Below are 26,653 nucleotides of genomic sequence, written 5' to 3'. Positions count from 1 at the left end.
GCGGCTTCCGTCTGGCCACTCTACAATAAAGGCCTGATTGGTGGAGTGCTGCAGAGATGGTTGTCCTTCTGGAATGTCCTCCCATCTCCACAGAGGAACACTGGAGCTTTATCAGAGAGACCATCAAGTTCTTGGTCAGCTCCCAAGGCCCTTCTCCCCCGATTGCTCAATTTTGGCCGGGCAGCCAGCTTGAGGAAGAGTCTAGGTGGTTCCAAACTTCTTCCATTTAAGAATGATCAAGACCACTGTGGTCTTAGGGACCTTTAATGCTGCAAAAATATTTTGTTACCCTTCCCCAGATCTTTGCCTTAACACAATCCTGTCTCGGAGCTCTATGGACAATTCCTTTTCCCCTCATAGCTTGTTTTTTGCTCTGACATGACCTGTCAACTGTGGGACCTTATATAGACCGGTGTGTGCCTTTCCAAATCATGTCCAATCGATAGAATTTACCACAGGTGGACTCCAGTCAAGTTGTAGAAACATCTCAAGGATGATCAATGGAAACAGAGTCTCAAAGCAAAGGGTCTGAATTAGAGGTCGACCGATTATGATTTTTCAATGCCGATAACGATTATTTGAGGACAAAACAAGCAGATACCGACTTAATCTGACAATTTTTTTTATTTAACATTTTTATATATACACTTTTGTAATAATGACAATTGCAACAATACTGAATCAACACTTATTTTAACTTAATATAATACATTATGGGCTTTTGGATGGGTGTTCTTAAGGTGATTCCACAGGTTGGTGGTATTTTATGATTTAGCCGTTGCTGACCCCATGCTTACATCTTTATCACAAATAAGACACCTTGCTTTCCCTGGTGCCAATTCCATGTAACAGTCCCACACTGGTGCTCTGCTATCTGTAAAACACATAGACACAGCTCTGAAGTGACACTGATACTGAAGAGTCTGCTTTGGAGACAAATACTCTCAAGTTACCTGTTTTTAAGTTCCCTGTGATGAATGTTGAAAACAAAAACTGTACTTTCTATATGCAGGAAATCCTAATTTAATAATGGACATGGTAAGAATTGACTACCAAAGTGCGAGTCATAATTCCCATGACACCTTCTAGCACCTTCTTGTACTTAAAATAAGGTCTGTGTTCCGTGTAGGTTTACACCACCTTGCCAATTTTATAACTGTGTAGAAATCCATAGGACAAGGTAACTCTGATCAATATTGGCTAAATACAAGTGAATATCATTTTTTTTGTAGAGTTGATTTATGAAAAAATGTTGACAAACGTTACCTTATCCTAGTGAGATTTACCCGGGTATCAAAACGCCGAGGCGGTTTAAGCCTGCACGAAACAGACCTTATTTGAAGTAGATCAAGACATCCTCTATGGAAGACATGAACAGTAAAATAACGAAGGAACCCCTTTCAAGTTCAGCCGCAAGTTATTACAGGAATTATAACGCGCCGACTATTTCTCTCTAAACCATATACCTTTGACTATTACGAACCTCCTGTTGCCTACCACCCCTCAGTCAGACTGCTCTATCAAATCATAGACTTAACTATAATAAACACACAGAAATACGAGCCTTAGGTCAAATCCGGAAACTATCACCTCAAACAAAACGTTTATTCCGTTCCGTATTTCATCTAACGGGTGGCATCCATGAATCTAAATATTCCTGTTACATTGCACAACCTTCAATGTTATGTCATAATTAGGTAAAATCTGGCAAATTAGTTCGCAACGAGCCAGGCAGCCCAAACTGTTGCATATACCCTGACTCAACGTGCAATGAACACGAGAAATTACACAATTTCACCTGGTTAATATTGCCTGCTAACCTGGATTTCTTTTAGCTAAATATACAGGTTTAAAAATATATACTTGTGTATTGATTTTAAGAAAGGCATTGATGTTTATGGTAAAGTACACATTGGCGCAACGACAGTCGTTGATTGTTTTTTATAAGATTAATGAAAAGTAAAGGGGTGTGAATACTTTGAAAGCACTATATATACAGCCCCTCATGAGTAAAACGTTTCCCATAAGAAAACCAAATGAATAGGGTTGCACGGTATACTGAAACTTTTGTACTTTTTCCAATACCAGAACTTGAAACGGTTCGATAACAGAATTTGTTACTTTCAGTAATTCTATTAAATGTGTCTGACGTCTTCTACTTATTTGAGAGGATCAAGTCTGTCTATCAGCGCAGCGGATGTCCCCTTTATAGAGCGAGCGCACCGTGCCTGCTACACTTACTCAATGCTAGCTCTAGCCTGTCCTGAGGAACCGCTGCACTCACTTCGACACATGCGACACATCATGTAGAAATGTTGCAACTGTTAATTACTGTTCTCAAAACAATGTCCATTATAGGCTAGAACACTTTACAATGGAAGAAATACAGGTAGCTTCCAGCTTTGTAGGATAACTTTCCTGGCTAGCTCACAGCTGAAGCTAACATCAATTCACTACCCTAGTACTTTGTCATAAAATGCAAACAATAATGCAAAATCTCCTTATTTCAAAAGCTGAGTGTCACCAAAAACAATAGTCATTGCCAAAACTTGATTAATTCACTTCGTCTCCCTCGCATCAGTCACATCTCTCTGTCCGTGTGTGTGAATGACATCATTAGGGCTGAGACAGCGTGCGCTTTTCTAAAAGAGATGGCTTCTTCTATTCAAATGTTTCTGATCAGTACAATAAAATAAGTCTCAAATGGAAGGGAAACAGATTTGTTTTTCATCTGTAGCACCATGAAATCAGCCAAAACAAGCTCCATATACCTCGATGCATGCACACATTCCTATTGAATACGCATTCACCTCTATTGTGAATTGGCCTTGATTTACGCAGTTTATCAATAGAGACTTAACATTTTAAAGTAAATTATAACCGTTATGTTTTTATGTAGATTGGTTAGAACAAAAACAAATTGGTTGTATCTCAGAAAAACATTTAAAATGTAATGATATATTGATCTCAAGGGATCTGTCTGGATCAAGTGCCATTTTGACTGTGACTTTGGCTAATACGCCTTTTTTTTTGCTGTGGTAACCGAGTATCGTGATACTAAGACTGGTAATCGAAGTCAAATGATGCGCTGCATCATTCGTGGGGGACGACGTGTACTGTTGCCTTGCTGTAGATTTGACCTAACTATGCTGTGTTACATGCGGCAGGAAGGGAGGGCTACTGCATTGATACGGAGTACTGCAGAATTACCGAGGCTACAACTATCATGGTGTTTTAATAAAACACCTTTGTGTACAGCGCCTCTCCAGGTCCCAAGGACCACTTCACACAATATTACATTTAATAATGGTTTATTTAAATGTCCGGTTGAAAGTAGCATGCAATCGAAATAAGAGGAATGTAGTGTTGAATTATTGATGTAACGTCATTACTGTGATAACAGGAATGTTATGTTATATCAGTAATATTATGTGATATGAATGTTATAATTACCAAGGTGTGTGTGTGTGCGTGTGTGTGTGTGTGTGTGTGCGCGCGTGTGTGTGTGTGTGTGTGTGTGTGTGTGTGTGTGTGTGTGCTCTCTGACACTGAGCAGCTCGTCGTATGACGTGAAGTCGGGGCTGAAGATAGCGGTGAAGAAGCTGTCGAGGCCGTTCCAGTCCGTCATCCACGCTAAGAGGACCTACAGAGAACTACGACTCCTCAAACACATGAAACACGAGAACGTGAGTTAACCCCGTCCCCACACACACCTCCCGGAGCATGCGAGTTAACCTTTCCTTGACCTTTTTACTGATCCATCAGTCCAACTTTGCAGAAGTTACCGGATTTTTCACGAGTCCCAGTTTGAGCCTAGAGGATTCCCTCGCTGCTTATTCAAGTTCCAATAATCCTTCAACTCAGATTTCTGAAAAATCTTGTGTGTGTGTGTGTGTGTGTGCACGCGTCCATGCATGTGTGTGTTGCTGCCATCTGCCTCCACTCTGGGGAAAGCTGACCTGACCTCGAGTGAGAGTTACTGACTGTGGTACTGTATCTGTGTGCTATGAAAGCCTATTGATTGCCATCTCTTAATCTAAAGAGCAGATGGAGTAGACGTGTCTGTTTTTGTGTGCGCACACGAGTGCGCGTGAAGGGAGTCGAGTGGACGAAGTATGTGTTTTCATAAGATCCTCCGGCTCCTGTGGTAAGTGTACTGGAGCTTCTCTCTGAAGGGATCAACAGGTCAGTGTCACATCCATAGAACGACGTTCACTTGAACAGGCAAAAGGCCTTTGGCCCTTTGGACCATGACATTCAATGTCAAGTCAAATTGTATTGGTAACATACACGTATTTAGCAGATGTTATTGCGGGTGTAGCGAAATGCTTGTGTTCCTAGCTCCAACAGTGCAGTAGTATCTAACAAGTCACAACAATACACACAAATCTAAAAGTAAAAGAATGGAATTAAGAAATGTATAAATATTAGGACGAACAATGTCGGCGTGGCATTGACTAAATACAGTAGATTATAGTAGATACTACTTTACTCATCTCATATGTATGTAAAAAGTATTAAAGTGCCTAGTGTTCCATTATTTAAAATGGCCAGTTTATGTATATAGTGCAACAGCCTCTAAGGTGCAGGGTTGTGTAGCCAGGTGGTAGCTGGCTAGTATGGCTATTTAACATTATGGCCCTGAGATAGAAGCTGTTTTTCAGTCTCTCGGGCCCTGCTTTGATGCACCTTTACTGACCTTGCCTTCTGGATGATAGCGGGTTGAACAGGCAGTGGTTTAGGACCTTGATGATTGGCCTTCCTGTGACATCGGGTGCTGGATGACCTGAAGGGCAGGCAGTGTGTCCCCGGTGATGCGTTGGGCAGACCGTACCCCCCTCTGGAGAGCCCTGCGGTTGCGGCCGGTGCAGTTGCCGTACAGGCGGTGATATTGCCTGGCAGGATGCTCTCAATTTGGCATTGGTGTAAGTTTCTGAGGGTCATAGGGGCCAAGCTGAATTTCTGCAGCCTTCTGAGGTTGAAGAGGTACTTTTGCGCTGCCTTCGCCACATTGTCTGTGTGGGTGGACAATTTCAGATTGTCAGTGATGTGTACGCCGAGGAACTTGAAGCTTTCCACCTTCTCTACTGCGGACCCGTCGATGTGGACAGGAGCGTTCTCCCTCTGCTGTTTCCTGAAGTCCATGATCAGCTCCTTAGTTTTGTTGACGTTGAGAGAGAGTTTATTTTCCTGGCCCCACTCTGCCAGGGCCCTCACTTCCTCCCCTGTAGGCTGTCTCGTCATTATTGGTAATCAGGCCTACTACTGTTGTCGTCTGCAAACTTGATGATTGAGTTGGAGACGTGCGTGGCCACCCAGTCATGGGTAAACAGGGAGAACAGAAGGGGGCTGAGCACGCACCCTTGTGGGGCCCCTGTGTTAAGGATCAGCGAAGTGGAAGGGTTGTTTCCTACCTTCACCACCTGGGGGAGGCCCGTCAGGAAGTCCAGGACCCAGTTGCACAGGGTGAGGTTCAGACCCAGGGCCCTGAGCTTAATGATAAGCTTGTAGGGTACTAGGGTGTTGAATGTTGAGCTTTAGTCAATGAACAGCATTCTGATGTAGGTATTCCTCTTGTCCAGATGGTATAGGGCAATGTGCAGTTCGATGGCTATTGTATCGTCTGTGGATCTATTGGGGCTGAAAGCAAATTGAAGTGGGTGTCGGGTAAGGTAGAGGTGATATGATCTTTAACTAGCCTCTCAAAGCGCTTTATGATGACAGCAGTGAGTGCTACGGAGTACCTTGACTTAAGTGGAAATGTTAGAATATTCTAGTCGTTCTAATTCTATGGTCACATCCCCTCTCTAACATTGAGTCACCATAGGAGAGCTAAGTTGTAGGATGTGAAGAGGCCCCTCAGCGCTTATTCAAACATCAGTCCTGCTCACTGATTTCACTCTCACTGTGGTATGGTGCTGCAAACCCCAACACTTCACCTTTACAACCCCTGGTTACATCCAATATTACGCCTGTTATGCTTGCGGTGTGAAGGGAGGTCAACTCTCCATAAACCAGTGGTGTAAACAACACTGGAGCAAATGTCTTCCTTCAGGGGTGTGGGGTTTCACTGAATGATTCAGTAGTGGTGAAGCTGAACACACGAGGTCAACTGCTGTGTTTCATCGTCAAGTTGAAGATGATAGGGGGTTTGACCCAGAGTCCAACTTAAGAGTCACCATGCTGCTGCACCGTAAGCAAATACCACCAAACTGTGGTTGTGTGTGGTAAATGGCAATACATTCATATTTATCGGACAAGGCTGACTGTGGTGATTGTGCACAAGGTCTTTTTTTCGAAAACGAAATGTTATCCCTCTGTGACTTTAGGTAACGCTCAGGCAACAGTAGGATCCACCTGCCACAGGGAGTGTGTGGGTTTGAGTTGTTTAAACTTCTCTTTTGAGTTCAGGTAACAATTAGCGCTTAGCAGCAGGTAAGGGAACAGTAGAGTAGATACACGTGTCAGTTTGATCACAGCTCTTGAGTCTTGACCCACTTATTCTCTGTTATTCTCTGAGTGAATTTCCCCGCTGTTGCCTAGTTACACTGCAGGCTATGTTTCTTGGAAAGCCTGAGTCAGCCAATCACTTTTTGTTTTGGCTCGAATCCACCAATCGCAGAGGGCTCTGCCCTGCGTGGACGGTGTTGAGTCGTGTTGTTATGACACCCACCCACATCAGTCAGTTTCTCTAGAGGGGGGCACACTGGGTCTGGCACCGATGTCCGCTTCCTCCCTCGGTCCGCTCTCCTCAACTCCTCTCTAGCCACCCACACAGTGCCTGCATGCTAGCTCTTCTTTCTCTCTCCTTTTCCCTCTCATTCCCTTGTTCTCTCTCCCTCTGGCTCTCTCTTTCTGTTTATTGTATTCTGCATGATTTCCTGTAAGGAGTTCAGTCATCACTTTCTCCTGCAACACACACACACACACACACACACACACACACACACACACACACACACACACACACACACACACACACACACACACACACACACACACACACACACACACACACACACACACACACACACACACACTATGAGTGCATTAGCCTGTGTCACAGAGCCCCGACTGTCACTGTGTACTGTCCTGTCCTGTGTTGTGTTGAGAGCAGAACAGTGGTTTAGACTCTGTTCCAAAGCTGTAGAACGACCTGCCATGACTGCATCCAAAAATCCCTAAAGTTTGTTTGATGAAACGTGATGTTTGTTGTCAAAGCGACCTTTATCTGATGGTTATTAAAACAGTGAAAGACCATGTCAAGGACGACGGGCGCTAGCACAGTCTCACACTAAGAAGGCTCTACTTTTCTTTGCACAAAGACAAATGCATAAACCATTCTCCTCTGTTTGTGCACTCTGCACATTGCCTCAATCCCCCTGAGGGATTTTAGCAGTTGGAAGAAGACCACATGTTGTGGTGTTTGTTATTGTTTTGTCTGTAGTGTGAGCTTTTTCTGTAGTATGAGTTATGTTTGCAATGTGAGTTGTCTGTTGTATTTAGAATGTTGTCTAACCTTTGACTTCCTCTTTCTGTCAGGTGATCGGCCTGTTGGATGTGTTTACGCCCGCTACCAGCCTAGAGGAGTTCAACGATGTGTGAGTACCATCTTTCTTGTTCTCTCTCTTGCTCGCCATGTCTAAACCTCTCACTCTGGCATTTCAAATAGCTGTTGTATAGGAGTTTAAGTTGCTTAGCAGAACACATGCAAATGTATATGTTATAGGGATGTGGGGTGGGATCGATACAGTAGGCTTGGGCGGTTCCAGATTTTAATATTGTTGAACTGTCCTTCTCTCATACCGGAATTTGTGGTATTACTAGAATTGCACACAAGTGGGCACTAAAAACACAGTAAAAGCCCATTGGGCCTCCGTTACCAGATTGCTAACAAACTTGGCACAAACTAATAACGAAATCACATAGACGCTGTTAGTTTTCGCTCGTTAGCATTTAGCTAAGAAACAAATTGCAAAGACGGGCAAATCCAGCTCCATAAAGTTATACAAGCATAGCTACACGCGAAAGTGAACGAGATAAATTGTGCAAATGAACAAAGTTGTGACGCACGCTTTTTCTGAAGGAAGTGCAGCATGTGTACATGGAGAAGAACTGAGGCGGGGGGGGGGGGAACGCTAGTAGGAAACACACAGGGGAAAAATAACTCATCCAGAACTCTTTGTCTTCTGGCAGGAAGCCGTTATAAGATATCTGATGGCAAACATTTAGTAGTGAATTCAGTACAACTGTAACTTTATCACCTCGTGTGCGCCACACAGAGAGACTCTCCAATATATATATATATAGAACGCTATGGACTCAGCAGCTCGCTTTCTCCCGTGGTGCTATTTAAAAGCAAACACAGTGACTGGCTCAACTGTTTTGGGGATCCACAGTAAGCTTAATCATTTAAAATAATGTGACTGTTGAAATGAAGTACGCAATCTGTTTTTATCTCCTTTTAAGGTATTGCACAAGTGGACTGCAAGGTAATAACTTAAGTAGCTACAAATATTCAAATATATTGGAAAACTTTGGACTGTAATTGAAAAACCATTCCGTGGCTTTTCCCAAATACCCCTGTATACGGTTTATACAGTATACCACCCAAGCTAACAGAGTATTGCGTTTTAACAAACTTAACGCAATGGTACATGTATGCGCGGGTGGTAGTGCCATAGGTTCGGGGGGGGGGGTGTCAAATATTTGTGCTATTTTCACAACTGGAATTATGGGAACAGATGCTGGCGGTGTGCTGGCGGTGTGCAAGTGCTGGGTTTTGATTAATATAAAGTTGTAGATGTGTCGAGGCTTGACCCCCTCACTGGCCAATCAGAACGTGCTCCGTGGCTAAATATTTGGTTGCTTCAAGTTGTGTATATTTACAGTATTTTATGAATTGCGTTGTCAACTCCAATTTGAATGTTAGTCCATTGTAGCCTAATTTGTTAAATAACCTACAGAAACAAAAATAACAAAATGTTTGTACGCCTATCCCATCTTTGCTAAATCCACATTGTAAGATGTCTAATTGCATGACTTCAATATGGAAATATATTGTTAAACATAGCATTCGCTGTGATCTAGAGGCTAGGCCTACTGTACAGAGCATTCGGAAAGTATTCAGACCCCTTGACTTTTTCCACATTTTGTTACAGCCTTTTCTAAAATGGATTAAATAAACAATCCTCAGCAATCTACACACAATACCCCATAATGACAAAGCAAAAACAGTTTTTTGGAAATTTTGCAAGTTATTTAAAATAAAAAGCTGAAATGGCACATTTACATAAGTATTTAGACCCTTTACTCAGTACTTTGTTGGAGCATCTTTGGCAGCAAATACAGCATAGTCTTCTTGGTTATGACTCTACAAGCTTGGCACACCTGTATTTGGGGAGTTTCTCCCATTCTTCTCTGCAGATTCTCTCAATCTCTGTCAGGTTGGATGTGGAGCGTCACTGTACAGCTATTTTCAGGTCACTCCAGAAATGTTTGATTGGATTCAATTCCAGGCTCTGGCTGGGCCACTCAAGGACAGTCAGAGACTTGTCCCAAAGCCATTCCTGCATGGTCTTGGCTGTGTGCTTAGGGTCCTTGTCCTCTTGAAGGTAAACCTTCCCCAGTCTGAGCACTATGGAGCAGGTTTTCGTCAAGGATCTTTGGTCCATCCATTTCCCTCAATCCTGACTAGTCTCCCAATCCCTGCCGCTGAAAAACATCCCCACAGCACCATAGGGATGGTGCCAGGTTTCCTCCAGGTGTGACGCTTGGCATTCAGGCCAGAGAGTTCAATCTTTGTTTCATCAGACCAGACAATCTTGTTTCTCATGGTCTGAGAGTCTTTAGGGGACTTTTGGCGAAGTCCAAGCTGGCTGTCATGTGCCTTTTACTGAGGAGTGTCTTCCGTCTGGCCACTCTACCATAAAGGCCTGATTTGTGGAGTTCTGCAGAGATGGTTGTCCTTCTGGAATGTTCTCCCATCTCCACGGAGGAACACTGGAGCTCTTTGAGAGAGACCATTGGGATCTTGGTCAGCTCCCCGACGCCAAGGCTCTTCTCCCCCGATTGCTCAGTTTTGGCCGGGCGGCAAGCTACAGGAAGAGTCATTGTGGTTCCAAACGTCTTCTGTTTAAGAATGATGGAGTTTCTTGGGAACCTTCAATGCTATTTTGATGTCCTTCCCCAGATCTATGCCTCGACACAATCATGTCCGTAGAGCTCAGAAAAACTTCCTTCCACCTCATGGCTTGGTTTTTGCTCTGACATGCACTGTCAACTGTGGGACCTTTTATATAGACAGGCGTGTGCCTTTCCAAATCATGTCCAATCAATTAAATTTAGGTGGACTCCAATCAAGTTGTAGAAACATCTCAAGGATGATCAACTGGAACAGGATCTACCTGAGCTCAAGTTTCATAGCAAAAGGTCTGAATACTAATGTAAATAAGGTATGTTTTTTTTATTTTGAATACATTTGCGAGAAAGTCTTAACCTGTTTTCGCTTTTGTCATTATGGGTTGTTGTGCGTAGATTGAGGAGGAAAAATATTTATGTAATCCATTTTAGAATAAGGCTGTAACGTAACAAAATGTGGAATAAGTAAAAGGGTCTGAATACTTTCCGAATTCACTTGAAATTGCATTATGTCTTTAATGTCTGAGCCATGGATATGCCAAACGTTGTGAATAAGCAAGATTAAATGCACAATTGATGAGGCTTAAAATGAGAGTTAATAATTTGAATGAAATTCTAATCAAAATAAAACAACTTCTTTTAAATGGTCTATGTTTAAATATAGTTACAGGCACAATAATTGCTCCCTGTGGGCATATAAAAATGAAGACTATTGAGGCTTTTACGCACATCAAAAATAAATAATAATGGGAGCTGACTAAAATAATGATAAAAAGGGGAGGTCCACTCACTGTTTTGCTGCTCCCAAACTTGATCTTTCACTAAAGCTTTGGTGATTGATAGTTATTTCACAGCACTCTCACGAGCCAAACCCTTTATTGAGCATGACAAAAAAAACAGCCTTCATTGAGGGGAGGCCATGAATTCTTGTTTTTCGTTTCATTTGATAAAATGACAGTATTTCAAAATCGGATGGAGTCAGAAGCATGATATCTTAAATAACCTCTCTTGTTCCATGGCACTGTGTGCGCACAGTCCTAAATGTCTTTACGTACAACATTTGCACGTCTATACAATTGACAGGAGAGTTGTAATTTGTGTCATTCCGAGGCACATTCTCAAAAAACATTTTGGCTATTGATATGGCATTATAGGGAGACTGAATAGTTTGGAGGAACGCATCTTTGGTAATCGGACGAGGGGCGCTCTTTGAAAATGGGGATGGAATTGCCTACTTGAACAAGCGAAATAAAGTATGCAGGTATGTGAATTGTGAATCATGAAACCTCAAATATTTCAGGGCACTCTCACTAAGCCATTTTTGAAAACCCTGATAACTTGTAGGCTACTTGGCTAATGCATGGCCAGGATAAAATGACGCACCCATGCAAAGCTGCTAAACCTGCCTTGATCAAAGGGGGGGGGGGGTAGGATATGCTTGGTTTTAATCAAATTAAACAAAATGGGGGCAGCAATCGTTTTTTAAATGTTTTTAAATACGAGATTCCATGGGCACTGTATGTCACGGCTGGATAGGTTGCACTTCCGCTCTTAAAATCCATGCCATTACCAAATACGTTACCTGCTTTTGATGGGTCTTAACTTTCATTTTGCACTGTATGACATTGCCACTTTTGCACGTTTTTTTTAAAGGACACACATCAAATCTTGCCACCCCTCACACCTCTGTGCAAGTGGGCTGATATTGGACAGGTAAATTGCAGAACCTAGTGTAAGGGGTGAAAATGCCAGTGCGCCAGATTTTCCATCACAAATTTGCAAACTAAGGTGCATTCAACACTTGCACCTATTTATAGAGAGAGCCCTGTGACTCTTAAGTGTCGATTTGTAAAACATTGTATTTTCTACTTTTTTTTTGTTAGCTTGCGCGAGTCTGCTGTACCTGCTCCAACACTCTGTTATTTTTCATCCTATAGCTTGTTCTATAGGATGTTCCAATATGTTTGGAACATCAAATCACAATCAAATGCCGTATCGACTCACAATACATATAGAATCGTGATAATATAGAAACGCAATATCATATCTATGCACAAGTATCGTGATAATATCGTATTGTGAGGTCCCTGGCAAATCCCAGCCGTATTATATTTAAACAAACCTGTTTCTGCTGGTCTCTATTTAATGTGTTTTGGTCGTGTGATTTATCTCACTGAGACACATGCAGGTTTACCACTGCACACATGCTGCACATTATTCCTTATTTCCATGGTAACAAGCATTCCACTGTCTCTGTGGCTTCCAGTATAAATGTGTGTAGAATACTGAAGTACTAACCTTTATTTCTCATTGGGCTAGGATAGGATCTCTCTCTCACACTCTCACTCACTACCTACCATCGAAAAGTTTGGGGTCACTTAAAAAAATGCCCTTGTTTATAAAAGATAATAATTGATAAAAAATACAGTGTAGACATTGTTAATGTTGTAAATTACTATTGTAGCTGGAAACGTCAGATTTTTAATGGAAAATCTACAGAGGCCCATTATCAGCAACCATCACTATTGTGTTCCAATGCCATGTTGTTAGCTATTCCAAGTTTATCATTTTAAAAGGCAGCTGAAAACTGTTATTCTGATTTTAAAGAACCAACCTTCTTTAGACTTGCCTTCTCTATCCCTGGTTCACCCTAAATGAGCTGTAAAGCACTTAGCTGTGTTTACTGCTTGTAATTTGTAGTTTAATTTGAGACCTCTCTCTCTACACCTATTGTGTTTCCCCTAGGATTTTTATCAGCAGCGGTGTGGGTTTGTGGGTCTCTGACCGCACCACTGTTTTAAAGCACATTTCCTGCAATGATACACATTTTCCCATGACCTTTTTGGGGTTGTGATTGGCAGGTACCTGGTGACCCACCTGATGGGGGCGGACCTCAACAATATCGTCAAGTGTCAGAAACTGACGGACGACCACGTTCAATTCCTCATATACCAGATCCTCCGGGGTCTCAAGGTGTGTGTGTGTGTGTGTGTGTGTGTGTGTGTGTGTGTGTGTGTGTGTGTGTGTGTGTGTGTGTGTGTGTGTGTGTGTGTGTGTGTGTGTGTGTGTGTGTGTGTGTGTGTGTGTGTGTGTGTGTTTCCATAGGTGCAGCTATAGGTTGTGTTTCCATAGGTGCAGCTATAGGTTTTCATAGCTCTGCAGTTGTAAATAGTTGTCTGTTTTTGTTTTGCAGTATATCCATTCAGCAGACATCATCCACAGAGTAAGTTACATCAAACTTACAGTACCAGTCAAACGTTTGGACACACCTACTCATTCAAGTAAAAAAAAAAAATGTATTTACTATGTTCTACATTGTAGAATAATAATGCCAATAGTGTGCAAAGATGTCATCAAGGCAAAGGGTGGCTACTTTGAAGAATCTCAAATATATTTTGATTTGTTTAACACTTTGTTGGTTACTACATGATTCCATCTGTGTTATGTCATAGTTTTGATGTCTTTCACTATTATTCTACATTGTAGAAAATATATATATTAAAAAATATATATTTTTTAAAACCCTTGAATGAATAGGTGTGTCCAAACTTTTGACTGGTACTTTACATCATTCTTTACGTCAAGATGCTTGCATTTGGTGGAGGGTGGAAATTGTAATACCTGACAGTGTTAATGTATACTCAATACCTGCCTTATTCTCCCTTCTCTCCTTCCCCTCTGCAGGATCTGAAGCCCAGTAACTTGGCAGTGAATGAGGACTGTGAGCTCAAGGTGAGAAAGTTTTTCGATTTATTAAACCAGTCTGCCTAACTAAAAGGCATAGTTCAACTACCCTGAACTGCTTCTCCTCTCCAGCTAGTAAGAGTCTTGATTGAATACAGTATTTTCAACCAGACGGTCACCAACATGAAACATACAGTAAAGCTCAGTCATTTACAGCTGTTAGATATTTCGTTCAGACTGGTGAAAAATGCACGCCTGAAGTGGTGGGCTGTTCATGAAGTTGCAACGTGCAGAATGCTACAGTCTGCCCACTGCAATTTAGTTATTTTCTGCATTTGCATTGTTCTTTCGAAGGCCAAACCAACCATTTGTGTGCGTGGCCAAAGGGCTTTATTTTCGTGTCATCTAAGCATAGCACCGCTTGGAGTTTGCTAAACGGCATTGGCACTTGGATTGGAACCAGTGTTATGGTCATATGACATGAAAATATACGTATTTGGCCACGTACACCGGTGGTGGGTTTGGCCTTCGAAGGAACAATGCATATGCAGAAAATACTTATCCGTACTGTAAAATATGGTGGTGGATCTTTTCTTTTATGGGGTTATTTTGTGCCCACTGGTCCTGGGGCCCTTGTTAAGGACAATTGCATCATGAACTTTACCAAGTATCAGTGTACATTTTAGCCAAAAACCTAGTTACCTATACCAGGAGAATTAAACTTGGGCGCAATGACTCAACACACCTGCAGGCTGTGTAAGGGCTTTTTGACCAAGAAAGAGAGTGATGAAGAGCTGCATCAGATGACCTGGCCTCCACAATCCCCCGACCTCAACCAAATTGAGATGGTTTGGGATGAGTCGGACTGCAGAGTTAAGGAATGTGGGAACTCCTTCAAGACTGTTGTAAAAGCATTCAAGGTGAAGCTGGTTTAGAGAATGCCAAGAGTGTGCAAAGCTGTCATCAAGGCAAAGGGTGACTACTTTGAAGATTCTCAAATATAAATATATTTTGATTCGTTTAACACTTTTTTTTGTGTTCCATAGTTTTGATATCTTCACTATTACTCTACTATGTAGAAAATAGTAAAAAATTAAGAAAAACCCTTGAATGAGTAGGTGTGTCAACTTTTGACTGGTTATTTTTATATACAGTGCCTTGCAAGAGTATTCGGCCCCCTTGAACTTTGCGACCTTTTGCCACATTTCAGGCTTCAAACATAAAGATATAAAACTGTATTTTTTTGTGAAGAATCAACAACAAGTGGGACACAATCATGAAGTGGAACGACATTTATTGGATATTTCAAACTTTTTTAACAAATCAAAAACTGAAAAATTGGGCGTGCAAAATTATTCAGCCCCTTGGGAAATCTTTTTGTATCCAAATCCGGCTTTAAACTTCTTCACAACAGTATCTCGGACCTGCCTGGTGTGTTCCTTGTTCTTCATGATGCTCTCTGCGCTTTTAACGGACCTCTGAGACTATCACAGTGCAGATGCATTTATACGGAGACTTGATTGCACACAGGTGGATTGTATTTATCATCATTAGTCATTTAGGGCAACATTGGATCATTCAGAGATCCTCGCTGAACTTCTGGAGAGAGTTTGCTGCACTGAAAGTAAAGGGGCTGAATAATTTTGCACGCCCAATTTTTCAGTTTTTGATTTGTTAAAAAAGTTTGAAATATCCAATAAATGTCGTTCCACTTCATGATTGTGTCCCACTTGACCAGAAAAAGCTGATACTGATTAATCAGCCATTTTTATTTATACATATATTTGTAATAATGACAATTACAACAATACTGAATGAACAATGAAACTTATGTTTTAACTTAATATAATACATAAATAAAATCTATTTTGTCTTAAATAAATAATGAAATATGCTCAATTTGGTTTAAATAATGCAAAAACGCAGTGTTGGAGAAGAAAGTAAAAGTGCAATTTTTGTGCCATGTATAAAAGCTAACGTTTAAGTTCCTTGCTCAGAACATGAGAACATATGAAAGCTGGTGGTTCAATATTACCAGTTCTTCAATATTCCCAGTTAAGAAGTTTTAGGTTGTAGTTATTATAGGAATTATGACACGTTGACTATTTATCTCTATACCATTTTATTTCATATACCTTTTACTATTGGATGTTCTAATAGGCACTTTAGTATTGCCAGCCTAATCTCGGGAGTTGGCTTGAAGTCATAAACAGCGTTGTGAAGCAAGCATTGCTAAGAGCTGCTGGCAAACGCAGTAAAGTTTGAATGAATGCTTACGAGCCTGCAGCTGCCTACCACAGCTCAGTCAGACTGCTCTATCAAATCATAGACTTATTATAATATAATAAACAGAAATACGAGCCATTGGTCATTAATATGGTCAAATCCAGAAACTATCATTTCGAAAACAAAAGTTTATTCTTTCAGTGAAATACGTAACCGTTCCTTATTTTATCTAACGGGTGGCATCCATAAGTCTAAATATTGCTGTTACATTGCACAACCTTCAATGTTATGTCATAATTATGTAAAATTCTGGCAAATGAGTTCGCAACGAGCCAGGCGACCCAAACTGTTGCATATACCCTGACTGCGTGCAATGAACGCAAGAGAAGTGACAAAATTTCCCAAGTTATTATTGCCTGCTAACAATTTTATTTTTACTAAATATACAGGTTTAAAAATATATACTTCTGTGTATTGATTTTAAGAAAGGCATTGATGTTTATAGTTAAGTACATTCGTGCAAAGATTGTGCTTTTTTCACAAATGCGCTTTTGTTAATCATCCCCGGGCGATGTAGGCTGTGATTTGATGATAAATTAAATTGATTATATGCAACGCAGGACAAGCTAGTTAACCTAGTAATATCATCAGCCATGTGTAGTTTGATTGTTGTTTTTATATGCTAGCTAGCAACTTACCTTGACTCCTTTCTGCGCTCACGTAACAGGTGGTCAGCCTGCCATGCAGTTTCCTCGTGGAATGCATTGTAATCGGCCTTAATCAGCGTTCAGAAATGCCGATTGCCATGCCGATTAATCGGTCGACCTCTACTCTATACCACACATACCATTATCTGTAACGTCCCTATGTCGAGCAGTGAATTTCCAACACAGATTCAACCACAAAGACCAGGGAGGTTTTCAAAGAAGAGCACCTATTGGTTGATGGATAAAAATAAATGCAAACATTGAGTACCATTTTGAGCATGGTGAAGTCATTAATTACACTTTCCGTGGTGTATCAATATACCCAGCCACTACAAAGTACAGTAGCCCTTCCTAACTCAGTTGCCAGAGAGGAAGGAAACCGCTCAGGGATTTCACCATGAGGCCAATGGTGACTTTAAAACAGTTAAGAGTTTAATGGCTATGATAGGAGAAAACTGAGGATAAATCAACAACATAGTTACTCCACAATATTAACCTAATTGGCAGAGTGAAAAGGAACCCTGTACAGAATACAAATATTAAACAACATGCATCCTGTTTTGCAACAAGGTACTGAAGTAATACCAAAAGAAATATGGTAAAGAAATTACAATTTTGTCCTGAATGCAAACTGTTAGGGGCAAATCCAATACAACAAATTACTGAGTAACACAACATATTTTCAAGTGTGGTGGTGGCTGCATCATGTTATGCTTGTAATCATTAAGGACAGGGGAGTTTTCAGGATAGGAAAGAAACACCACCACACAAATCTGGTTGTCTGCATTCGACCAGACACTGGGAGATGAATTCACCTTTTCAGCAGTAACCTAAAACCCAAGGCCAAATCTACACTGGAGTTTCTTACCAATAAGACATTGAATATTCCTGAGTGGCTGTTACAGTTTTGACTTAAATCAGCTTGAAAATCTATGTCAAGACCTGAAAATGGTTGTCTAGCCATTATCACCAACCAATTTGACAGAGCTTGAAGCAAATGTTGCATAATCCAGGTGTGGAAAGCTCATAGAGACTTACCCAGAAAGACTCACAGCTGTGGTGCTTCTACAGAGTATTGACTCAGGGGTGTAAATACAAAACAAACAACAATAAATACATGTTTTCACTATGTCATTATGGGGTATTGTGTGAAGATTCAGACTCTTAACACAACAAAATGTGGAATAAGCCAACTGGTATGAACACTTTTTCTAAAGGCACTGTAAATACCAGAGGTGGGACGAAGTCACTATTATTCGAGTCACAAGCAAGGTCAGAGTCCCAAGTAGAACTGGTTGAGTCTCAAGTCAAGGCCAAACCATGCATTCTAAGAGCAAGTTGAGTCATACGTTTTTTTTCTTCAAGTCAAGTAATAAAAGTTATCTATACATGCAATGTGTTGTTCCCTGTGTATTTATACCTGTGTTCTCTGTTTGTCTGTTGCCAATTCAAGTCGAGTCCCGAGTCTTTAGGCTCCAAGTTCAAGTCAAGTCATTTTATTTTCTATCAAGTTAAGTCTTGCAGTTATGAAATTTGTAACTCAAATTCCAGGTCCAGGTCACTCGAGTCTGACTTGAGTTACACATTATGAATTACAAAAAGTCTGTGACTTGAGTCCACACCTTTTGATACACACAACCATCTCTCTTGCACACACATGCATACACACACACTCACTTTTGCCCTATCTCTCTTTCTACCCGTCAGATCCTGGACTTTGGTTTGGCGAGACACACTGATGATGAGATGACGGGTTACGTAGCAACCAGGTGGTACCGCGCCCCAGAGATCATGCTTAACTGGATGCACTACAACATGACAGGTAATTTTATACTGTAATAGAGTGCATTCAGAATGTATTCAGACCCCTTAATTTTTCTCACATTTTGTTACATTACAGCCTTATTCTAAAATAGATAAAACAAAAAAATGTTCATCAATCTACACACAATACCCCATAATGACAGTGAAAACGGGTTTTTAGAATTTTTTATGTATATATATTATTATTATTATTATTTTTGGAATGTACATAAGTATTCTGACCCTTTGCTATGAGGCTCAGGTGCATCCTGTTTCCATTGCTCATCCTTGAGGTTTCTACAACTTGATTGTCAATTGATTGGACAGGATTTGGAAAGGCGCACACACCTGTCTATATAAGGTTCCGCAGTTGGCAGTGCATGGCAGAGCAAAAACCAATCCATGAGGTCGAAGGAATTGTCCGTAGAGCTCCGAGACAGGATTGTGTCGAGGCACATGTGGTGAAGGTAGGAAACAACATCTCCACTTCGCTGACCCTCAACACTGGGGCCCACAAGGGTGCGTGCTCAGCCCCCTCCTGCACTCCCTGTTCACCCACGATTGCGTGGCCATGCACGCCTCCTACTCAATCATCAAGTTTGCAGATGACACAACAGTAGTGGGCTTGATTACCAAGAACGACGAGACAGCCTACAGGGAGGAGGTGAGGGCCCTCGGAGTGTGGTGTCAGGAAAACAACCTCTCACTCAACGTCAACAAAACAAAGGAGATGATTGTGGACTTCAGGAAACCGCAGAGTGAGCACCCCCCTATCCACATCGAAGGGTCAGCCTGGTACGGCAACTGCACCGCCCTCAACCGCAAGGCTTTCCAGAGGGTGGTGCGGTCTGCACAACGCATCACCGGGGGAAAACTACCTGCCCTCCATGACTCCTACAGCACCCAATGTCACAGGAAGGCCAAAAAGATCATCAAGGACATCAACCACCCGAGCCACTGCCTGTTCACCGCTACCATCCAGAAGGTGAGGTCAGGATGGGTGCACCGAAGCTGGCTGAGAGAAAGAAGCTGTTTTTCAATCTCAAGACCATCAGACTGCTAAACAGCCATCACTAACTCAGAGAGGCTGCAGCCTACATTGAGACCCACTCACTCGCCACTTTAATAAATGGATCGCTAGTCACTTTAAACAATGCCACTTTAAATAATACCACTTTAATAATGTTTACATATCTTACATCACTCATATCATATGTATATACTGTATTTTATACCATCTATTGCAACTTGCCTATGCCGCTCAGCATAGCTCATCCAGCAATTTATCTGTACATATTCTCATTCACTCCTTTTTAGATTTGTGTATATTATGTAGTTGTTGGGGAATTGTTAGATTACTTGTTAGATATTACTGCACTGTCGGAACTAGAAGCACAAGCATTTCACTACACTCGCATTAACATCTGCTAACCATGTGTATGTGACCAATAAAAGTTGATTTGATTTGGGAAGGGTACCAAAAAGTTTCTGCAGCATTGAAGGTTCCCAAGAACACCGTCACCTCCATCATTCTTAAGTTTGGAACCACCAAGAATCTTTCTAGAGCTGGCCATCTGGCCAAACTGAGAAATTGGGGGAGAAGGGCCAAGGTCAGGGAGGTCACCAAGAACCCAATGGTCACTCTGACCAGAGCTCCACAAGTTCTCATTTACAACTGTGACCTGGCCAAGATAAAGCAAAGCAGTTCGACACAAACAACAGGGAATAAACAAATGTACAGTCAATAACACAATAGAAAAAGTCAATATACAGTGTGTACAAATGGCGTAAGGAGGTAAGGCAATAAATAGACCATAGTAGCGAAGTAATTACAACTTAGCAAATTATCACTGGAGTGATAGATGTGCAGATGATGATGTGAAAGTAGAAATACTGGTGTGCAAAAGAGCAAAAAAAGTACAATATGGGGATGAGGTAGTTGGATGGGCTATTTACAAATGGGCTGTGTACAGCAGCAGCGATCGGTTCGCTGCTCAGATAGCTGATGCTTAAAGTCAGTGAGGGAGATATGTCTCCACCTACTGCGATTCTTGCAATTTGTTCCAGTCATTGGCAGCAGAGAACTGGAAGGAAAGGCGGCCAAAGTAGGTGTTGGCTTTGGGGATGACCAGTGAGATATACCTGCTGGAGCGTGTGCTACGGTTGGGTGTTGTTATGGTGACCAGTGAGCTGAGATGAGGCGGAGCTTTACCTAGAAAAGTCTTATAGATGACCTGGAGCCAGGGGGTCTGGCGACGAATATGCAGCGAGCACCAGCCGACTAGAGCATACAGGTCGCAGTCGTGGGTGGTATATGGGGCTTTGGTGACAAAACGGATGGCACTGTGATCGACTGCATCCAGTAGAGTGTTGGCGGCTATTTTGTAAATGACATGCCAAAGTCGAGGATGGGTAGGGTAGTAGGTTTTATGAGTGTATGTTTGGCAGAGTGAGTGAAGGAGTCTGTTGCAAAATAGGAAGCCGATTCTAGATTTAATTTTGGATTGAAGATGTTCAATATGAGTCTGGAAGGAGAGTTTACAGTCTAGCCAGACACCTAGGTATTTGTAGTTGTCCACATGTTCTAAGCCAGAACCGTCCAGAGTAGTGATGCGGGTGTGGGCAGCGATCGATGAAGAGCCTGCATTTAGTTTTACTAGCGTTTAAGAGCAGTTGGAGGCTACAGAAGGAGTGTTCTATGGCATTGAAGCTCGATTGGAGGTTTGTTAACACAGTGGCCAAAGAAGGGCCAGGTGTATACAACAGAATGGTGTCGTCTGCATAGAGGTGGATCAAGGAATCACCCGCATCAAGAGTGACGTTGACGTTGTTGATATATACAGAGAAAAGAGTTGAAGAGCCCAAGAATTGAACCCTGTGGTACCCCCCATAGAGACTGCCAGAGGTCCAGACAACAGGCTCTCCGATTTGACACACTGAACCAGGCGAGGCAGTCATTTGAGAAACCAAGGCTATTGAGTCTGCCGATAAGAATACAGTGATTGACAGAGTCGAAAGCCTTGGCCAGGTCGAAGACGGCCACACAGTACTGTTTTTTATCAATGGCGGTTATGATACCGTTTAGTACCTTGAGCATGGTTGAGGTGCACCCGTGACCAGCTCGGAAACCAGATTGCACAGTGGAGAAAGTACGGTGGGATTCGAAATGGTCGGTGATCTGTTTGGCTTTCGAAGACTTTAGAAAGGCAGGGCAGGATGGATATAGGTCTAACAGTTTGGGTCTGGAGTGTCACCCCCTTTTGAAGAGGGGGATGACCGCCGCAGCTTTCCAATCTTTAGGGATCTCGGACGATACGAAAGAGAGGTTGAACAGACTGCTAATAGGGTTAGCAAACATGGCAGCGGATAATTTTAGAAAGACAGGGTCCAGATTGTCTAGCCCAGCTGACTTGTACGGGTCCAGGTTTTACAGTTCTTTCAGAACATCTGCTATCTGGATTTGGGTGAAGGAGAAGCTGAGGAGGTAGCTGTAGCTGCGGGGTGTGCGGGGCTGTTTGTTGGGACAGCCAGGAGGAAAGCATGGCCAGTCGTAGAGAAATGCTTATTGAAATTCTCGATTATCGTGGATTTATCAGTGGTGAGTGTTTCCTAGCCTCGGTGCAGTGGTCAGCTGGGAGGAGGTGCTCTTATTCTCCATGGACTTTAGTGTCCCAAAACTTTTTGGAGTTAGAGCTACAGGATGCAAATTTATGTTTGAAAAAACTAGTTGAAGTTTCTCCCATCACTGCAGCACTCCACTAATCAGGCCTTTATGGTAGAGTGGCCAGACAAAAACCAAGATTGAACTCTTTGGCCCTAATGCCAAGCGTCACGTCTAGAGGAAACCTAGCACCATCCCTACGGTGAAGCATGGTGGTGGCAGCATCATGCTTTGGGGATGTTTTTCAACGGTAGGGACTGGGAGACTAGTGAGGATCAGGGGAAAGATGAACAGAGCAAAGTACAGAGAGATCCTTGATTAAAACCTGCTCCAGAGTGCTCTGGATCTCTGACTGGGGCGAAGGATCACCTTCCACAAGGACAACAACCCTAAGCACACAACCAAGACAATGCAGAATTGGATTTTGAGAGGATCTGCAGCGAAGAATGGGAGAAACTCCTCAAATACAGGTGTGCCAAGCTTGTAGCGTCATACCCAAGAAGACTCAAGGCTGTAATCGCTGCCAAAGGTGCTTCAACTAAGTAGAGTAAAGTGTCTGAAAACTTATGTAAATGTGAAATCTCAGTTTTTAATTTTTAATAAATTTGCCAACATTTCTAAAAAACTGTTATTGCTTTGTCATTATGGGGTAGTGTTTGAGAAATGAGAACTTTTTTAATCCATTTTAGAATAAGGCTGTAATGTAACAAAATGTTGAAAATGTGAAGCGGTCTGAATACTTTCCGAATCCACTGTATATTGCACTATCTCTGCAATATGACAGGTATGACCTATAAGTAATATACGGTATATTCTATAGGCCAGGTTTAATTGAATTTTTTACACCCCAAAAAAATAATTTTGCAGGTGTAAATGGTTATACCAAATTATTTTACGGATATGTGTTTCTAGTTGAACACTAACAGTGTTGTTTTTGTTGTTGTAGTTGACATCTGGTCGGTGGGCTGCATAATGGCGGAGCTGCTAACCGGAAGGACGTTATTCCCGGGCACCGATCGTATCCTTCCTTTCACTGTTATCACGGTGACATAGAAAAGTGTAGCACTTGTTGTCATGGCCCAATTCCATATTCACCCCTATCCCCTACACCCAGTTGAAGTGTGCACTTAGCTAAATAACTAACTACATGCATGGGCAAACCAGGTAGTATATGTCTGAGGTTCTCATAGAAGTATCCCTCCTCCTACTTCTCCCTCCATCTTTCCCTCCTACTTTTCCCTACCCTCCCATCCCTTCTTTCTCACCCTCCTTCCATCCCATCCCTTAGTTTTCCCTTGATGTTGGTATGGTATGGTATAGACATTGGTCAGTTGAAGCTTATAATGCTCCTCATGGGAACCCCGGAACCTGAGCTCTTGATGAAAACTCTCCTGAATCTGTGAGTGTTCCGTCGTGTTCCACCGTGTTCTGTTCCAATCCGCCCTCGCCCGTCTGCCTGCCTGCGTTTTGGGTTGTGCTTCTGCGTTTCTATAGCAACCTCCTTAGTGAGATGCTACTACTACTATACTCTCTTCCTGTCCTGCCATTTATATAGCCACTGTAACTCAACACCACTTCCCGTGTACTTACAGCTACATGGGCTGCTGTTTCAGAAGCCAAGAGAACCTTGACCTAGTTGTCATTGAGTAGAGCTGCCCCCTTGAGCCCTCTGGTCTTGAGTTGCTCTGTTGCTTCTGTCACTCGTTCCTCTGCTGGCTTTGTTCTAAAAGCATGTTGTTGTGTGTCTATTCAATAATACCTCATACAGCATGTCAACTTTTACCCTTTCATCTCATCCACCTTATCTTCTCCCCACGAAACAAAATTATTCAGTATTTAGTTTAGGGACACTTTGACATCCCTGTGACCCTCTCATGTGTGACAGTATGCCCTATGACCCTTGACCCTGGGCTGCTGTAGATATTAACCAGCTGCAGCAGATCATGAGGCTGACAGGTACACCCCCGGCCTCTGTCATTAGCCGGATGCCCAGCCACGAGGTGAGACGCTATGAAATGTCCTTCCCAGGGTCGCCCAAATTATAAATGCAACAAGTACTGATATTGTATTATATAATAGCACGCACAGTTTTCCAGGAAAACAAATGTAGACATTTATGGTCATTGACTCATATTTTAGATACTATTTATACAGAAAATGCATATAAAACCGTATGAACTGTATTTATGATTGTATGACAATATTTTAGTTCAAATTCTATTACACCGTTTCTGATATCACATGTCTTACTTTATTTTCCTGCATAAGTAAAATCAGGATTATGCCTCTACTGCCATCCTTTCCGATTAGATTGGTTTGGATTTCTCCCTGACCATTATGGCTACCCCATCCTGGAATTTTGAGGGTTTATGACATAGCCCCTCTAGTAATTTAATAGGATCTCTATGATGCCCCCAGTCTTTTGTTAGGCCCTACAGAGCTCTTCCAACCCTCCCCTACTCTCTGCACCCGATTGCTTTTTGTCTGACATGCATCTCTGATGTAATCTAACCACTTCCCAGAGTGCCTTGCAATCCCTAATTCCTGACTGCTTTTTATGGCCTTGCCCCTCTGATCTGGAGTGTTCTCATGGTATATGATGTGTTTGGTCGTTGTGTACAGTGGTTCTCTTCCAAACTACAGACTGCTGCATTCTTCATAACCCTTTAGATGTGCTCTATGGGATTCCTATCTTGAGATCTGGGGCCATTTCTCAAGCGTCTCAGAGTAGGCGTGCTGATCTAGGATCAGGTTCCCCCTGACCATGTAATCCTATTCAATGTGATGTAAAAGGCTAAACTGATCATAAATTGGCACTCCTACACTGAGCCGCTTGATACATAAGTCCACAGAGCACGTAACTGAGTCTCCTATTGGCATCAATGCAGGATTTACACATTCTGATCTCAAGTTAGGATTCGAGCCCTAAGTGTACAGAAATAATCTGTCTTCACTGCCGAAATGGGGTATCGCTTGATTTCAGAAGCAGTTCAAGTGTTGTAGTCACCTGTGTGTTCCCTGGCCAATGTGTGTTTAACCGTTCTGTGTATCTCTCGAACAGGCCAGAAACTACATTAACTCCCTTCCCCAGATGCCCAAGAGGAACTTTGCTGATGTGTTCATTGGCGCTAACCCACTAGGTAATAATGGCTAGTCTACTAGGTAATAATGGGGTAGTCTGTCTAGTGTCTCACAAACACACACACATTCACACTGTCTTAACAGACACTCCGTTTACAATCTCTCTCTCTCTCTCTCTCTCTCCCCCTTCCAGCGGTGGATCTGTTAGAGAAGATGTTGGTTCTGGACACTGATCAGCGGATCACAGCGTCCGAGGCCCTGGCCCACCCCTACTTCTCCCAGTACCACGACCCAGACGATGAACCAGAGTCTGAGCCATACGACCAGAGCTTTGAGAGCCGTGAGCTGGAGATAGAGGAGTGGAAAAGTATGTGATGGGGGAGAGAGGGAAATGGCTCTGTGTGTGGAGGGAGGATGATAAAACCATTTAGGTTTAACATAACATGGTACTCACACTAAACGAGGTAGATGTCTACTCCGGCCACTTCTGATCTCTCTCTTTCTCTCAGGGTTGACCTATGAGGAGGTTTGCAGCTTCGAGCCCCTGCCATTCGACGGAGACGAGATGGAGTCCTGAGGGAACTAGGGTGAAGTCATTGATAATCTTGGTTCTGCCTTCTCCTTCTCTTATGGAATTGTGTTGAAGAGGAAGTGGCATGTAGACATTGAACTCGGACCAGTTATGTGTTTCCTCCCCTAATGGTTTAGGTTAGGATCTGGGAGTAGGTTGAGCTTATCTTAGATCAGAATTTAGAGGCAACTTCCTCCCAGAGTACACAACCTTGTGTGAGGACTATCAAATCTCCGGACTATTTAACAAACAAACAAATGGGAAACCACGGCATTCAAGTGTCTGTCGTCGTTCATTTCTGGGGTCATTCTTGGTTTAGAGATCAAGGGTTAAAGGTGACCGACCCCACCCACCCTCCCGCTTGCTGTATTATATTATATTGTCTATGTTTTGGTCTCTGGGCCGAACTGGGGAAATTACTTTGTAATATTGTATCTACTGTTTGTGTGTTTAGAATATCTGTTAAGTTAGCTTCAGATTTTCACATGATTTGCTAAAAAGTATCTTATTTAATAAATTCCTGGAAATGGTGCTCAGTTCAATATGGCAAAAACAATCAACCACATGATTTAATTTAACAAACCACTGGTACCTTCAAACATTTATTTATGATTTTAGGTTGGTAGTGTATAGCCAGATGTTATTTTACCTCCTTTTGGATCAAATTCAGTAGGAATCCCAACAGTGTAAATCACCTCTGCCCTTCTCTGACAAAAGTTCTGTCTCCACAGTCAAACTGTACTCTGTTGTTATGCCTGCCAGTGTTTTACATATGTAAAT

At 42.2% G+C, this 26,653-nt stretch overlaps 1 protein-coding gene across 2 annotated transcripts in view; it reads left to right on the top strand.

Annotated features, from left to right (window-relative positions):
• LOC118399916 (mitogen-activated protein kinase 14A-like) overlaps positions 1-26,451 on the top strand; it is a 39,128-nt gene extending 12,677 nt beyond the window's left edge. For both annotated transcript variants that reach the window (XM_035796137.2, XM_035796138.2), the window contains exons 2-12: positions 3,557-3,686; positions 7,543-7,601; positions 13,002-13,113; positions 13,334-13,363; positions 13,825-13,872; positions 18,465-18,579; positions 23,168-23,239; positions 24,142-24,221; positions 25,283-25,361; positions 25,496-25,669; positions 25,812-26,451. In XM_035796137.2, the coding sequence (XP_035652030.1) occupies positions 3,557-3,686; positions 7,543-7,601; positions 13,002-13,113; positions 13,334-13,363; positions 13,825-13,872; positions 18,465-18,579; positions 23,168-23,239; positions 24,142-24,221; positions 25,283-25,361; positions 25,496-25,669; positions 25,812-25,879 (967 nt within the window). In that variant the 3' untranslated portion in view covers positions 25,880-26,451. The remainder of the gene's footprint in view (positions 1-3,556; positions 3,687-7,542; positions 7,602-13,001; positions 13,114-13,333; positions 13,364-13,824; positions 13,873-18,464; positions 18,580-23,167; positions 23,240-24,141; positions 24,222-25,282; positions 25,362-25,495; positions 25,670-25,811) is intronic.
• Positions 26,452-26,653: the final 202 nt, after the last annotated feature.

The sequence above is a fragment of the Oncorhynchus keta genome, chromosome 21 (assembly GCF_023373465.1).
Source record: "Oncorhynchus keta strain PuntledgeMale-10-30-2019 chromosome 21, Oket_V2, whole genome shotgun sequence".
NCBI classification, from domain to species: Eukaryota; Metazoa; Chordata; class Actinopteri; order Salmoniformes; family Salmonidae; genus Oncorhynchus; species Oncorhynchus keta.
This window is presented reverse-complemented; position numbering and strand designations above follow the sequence as displayed.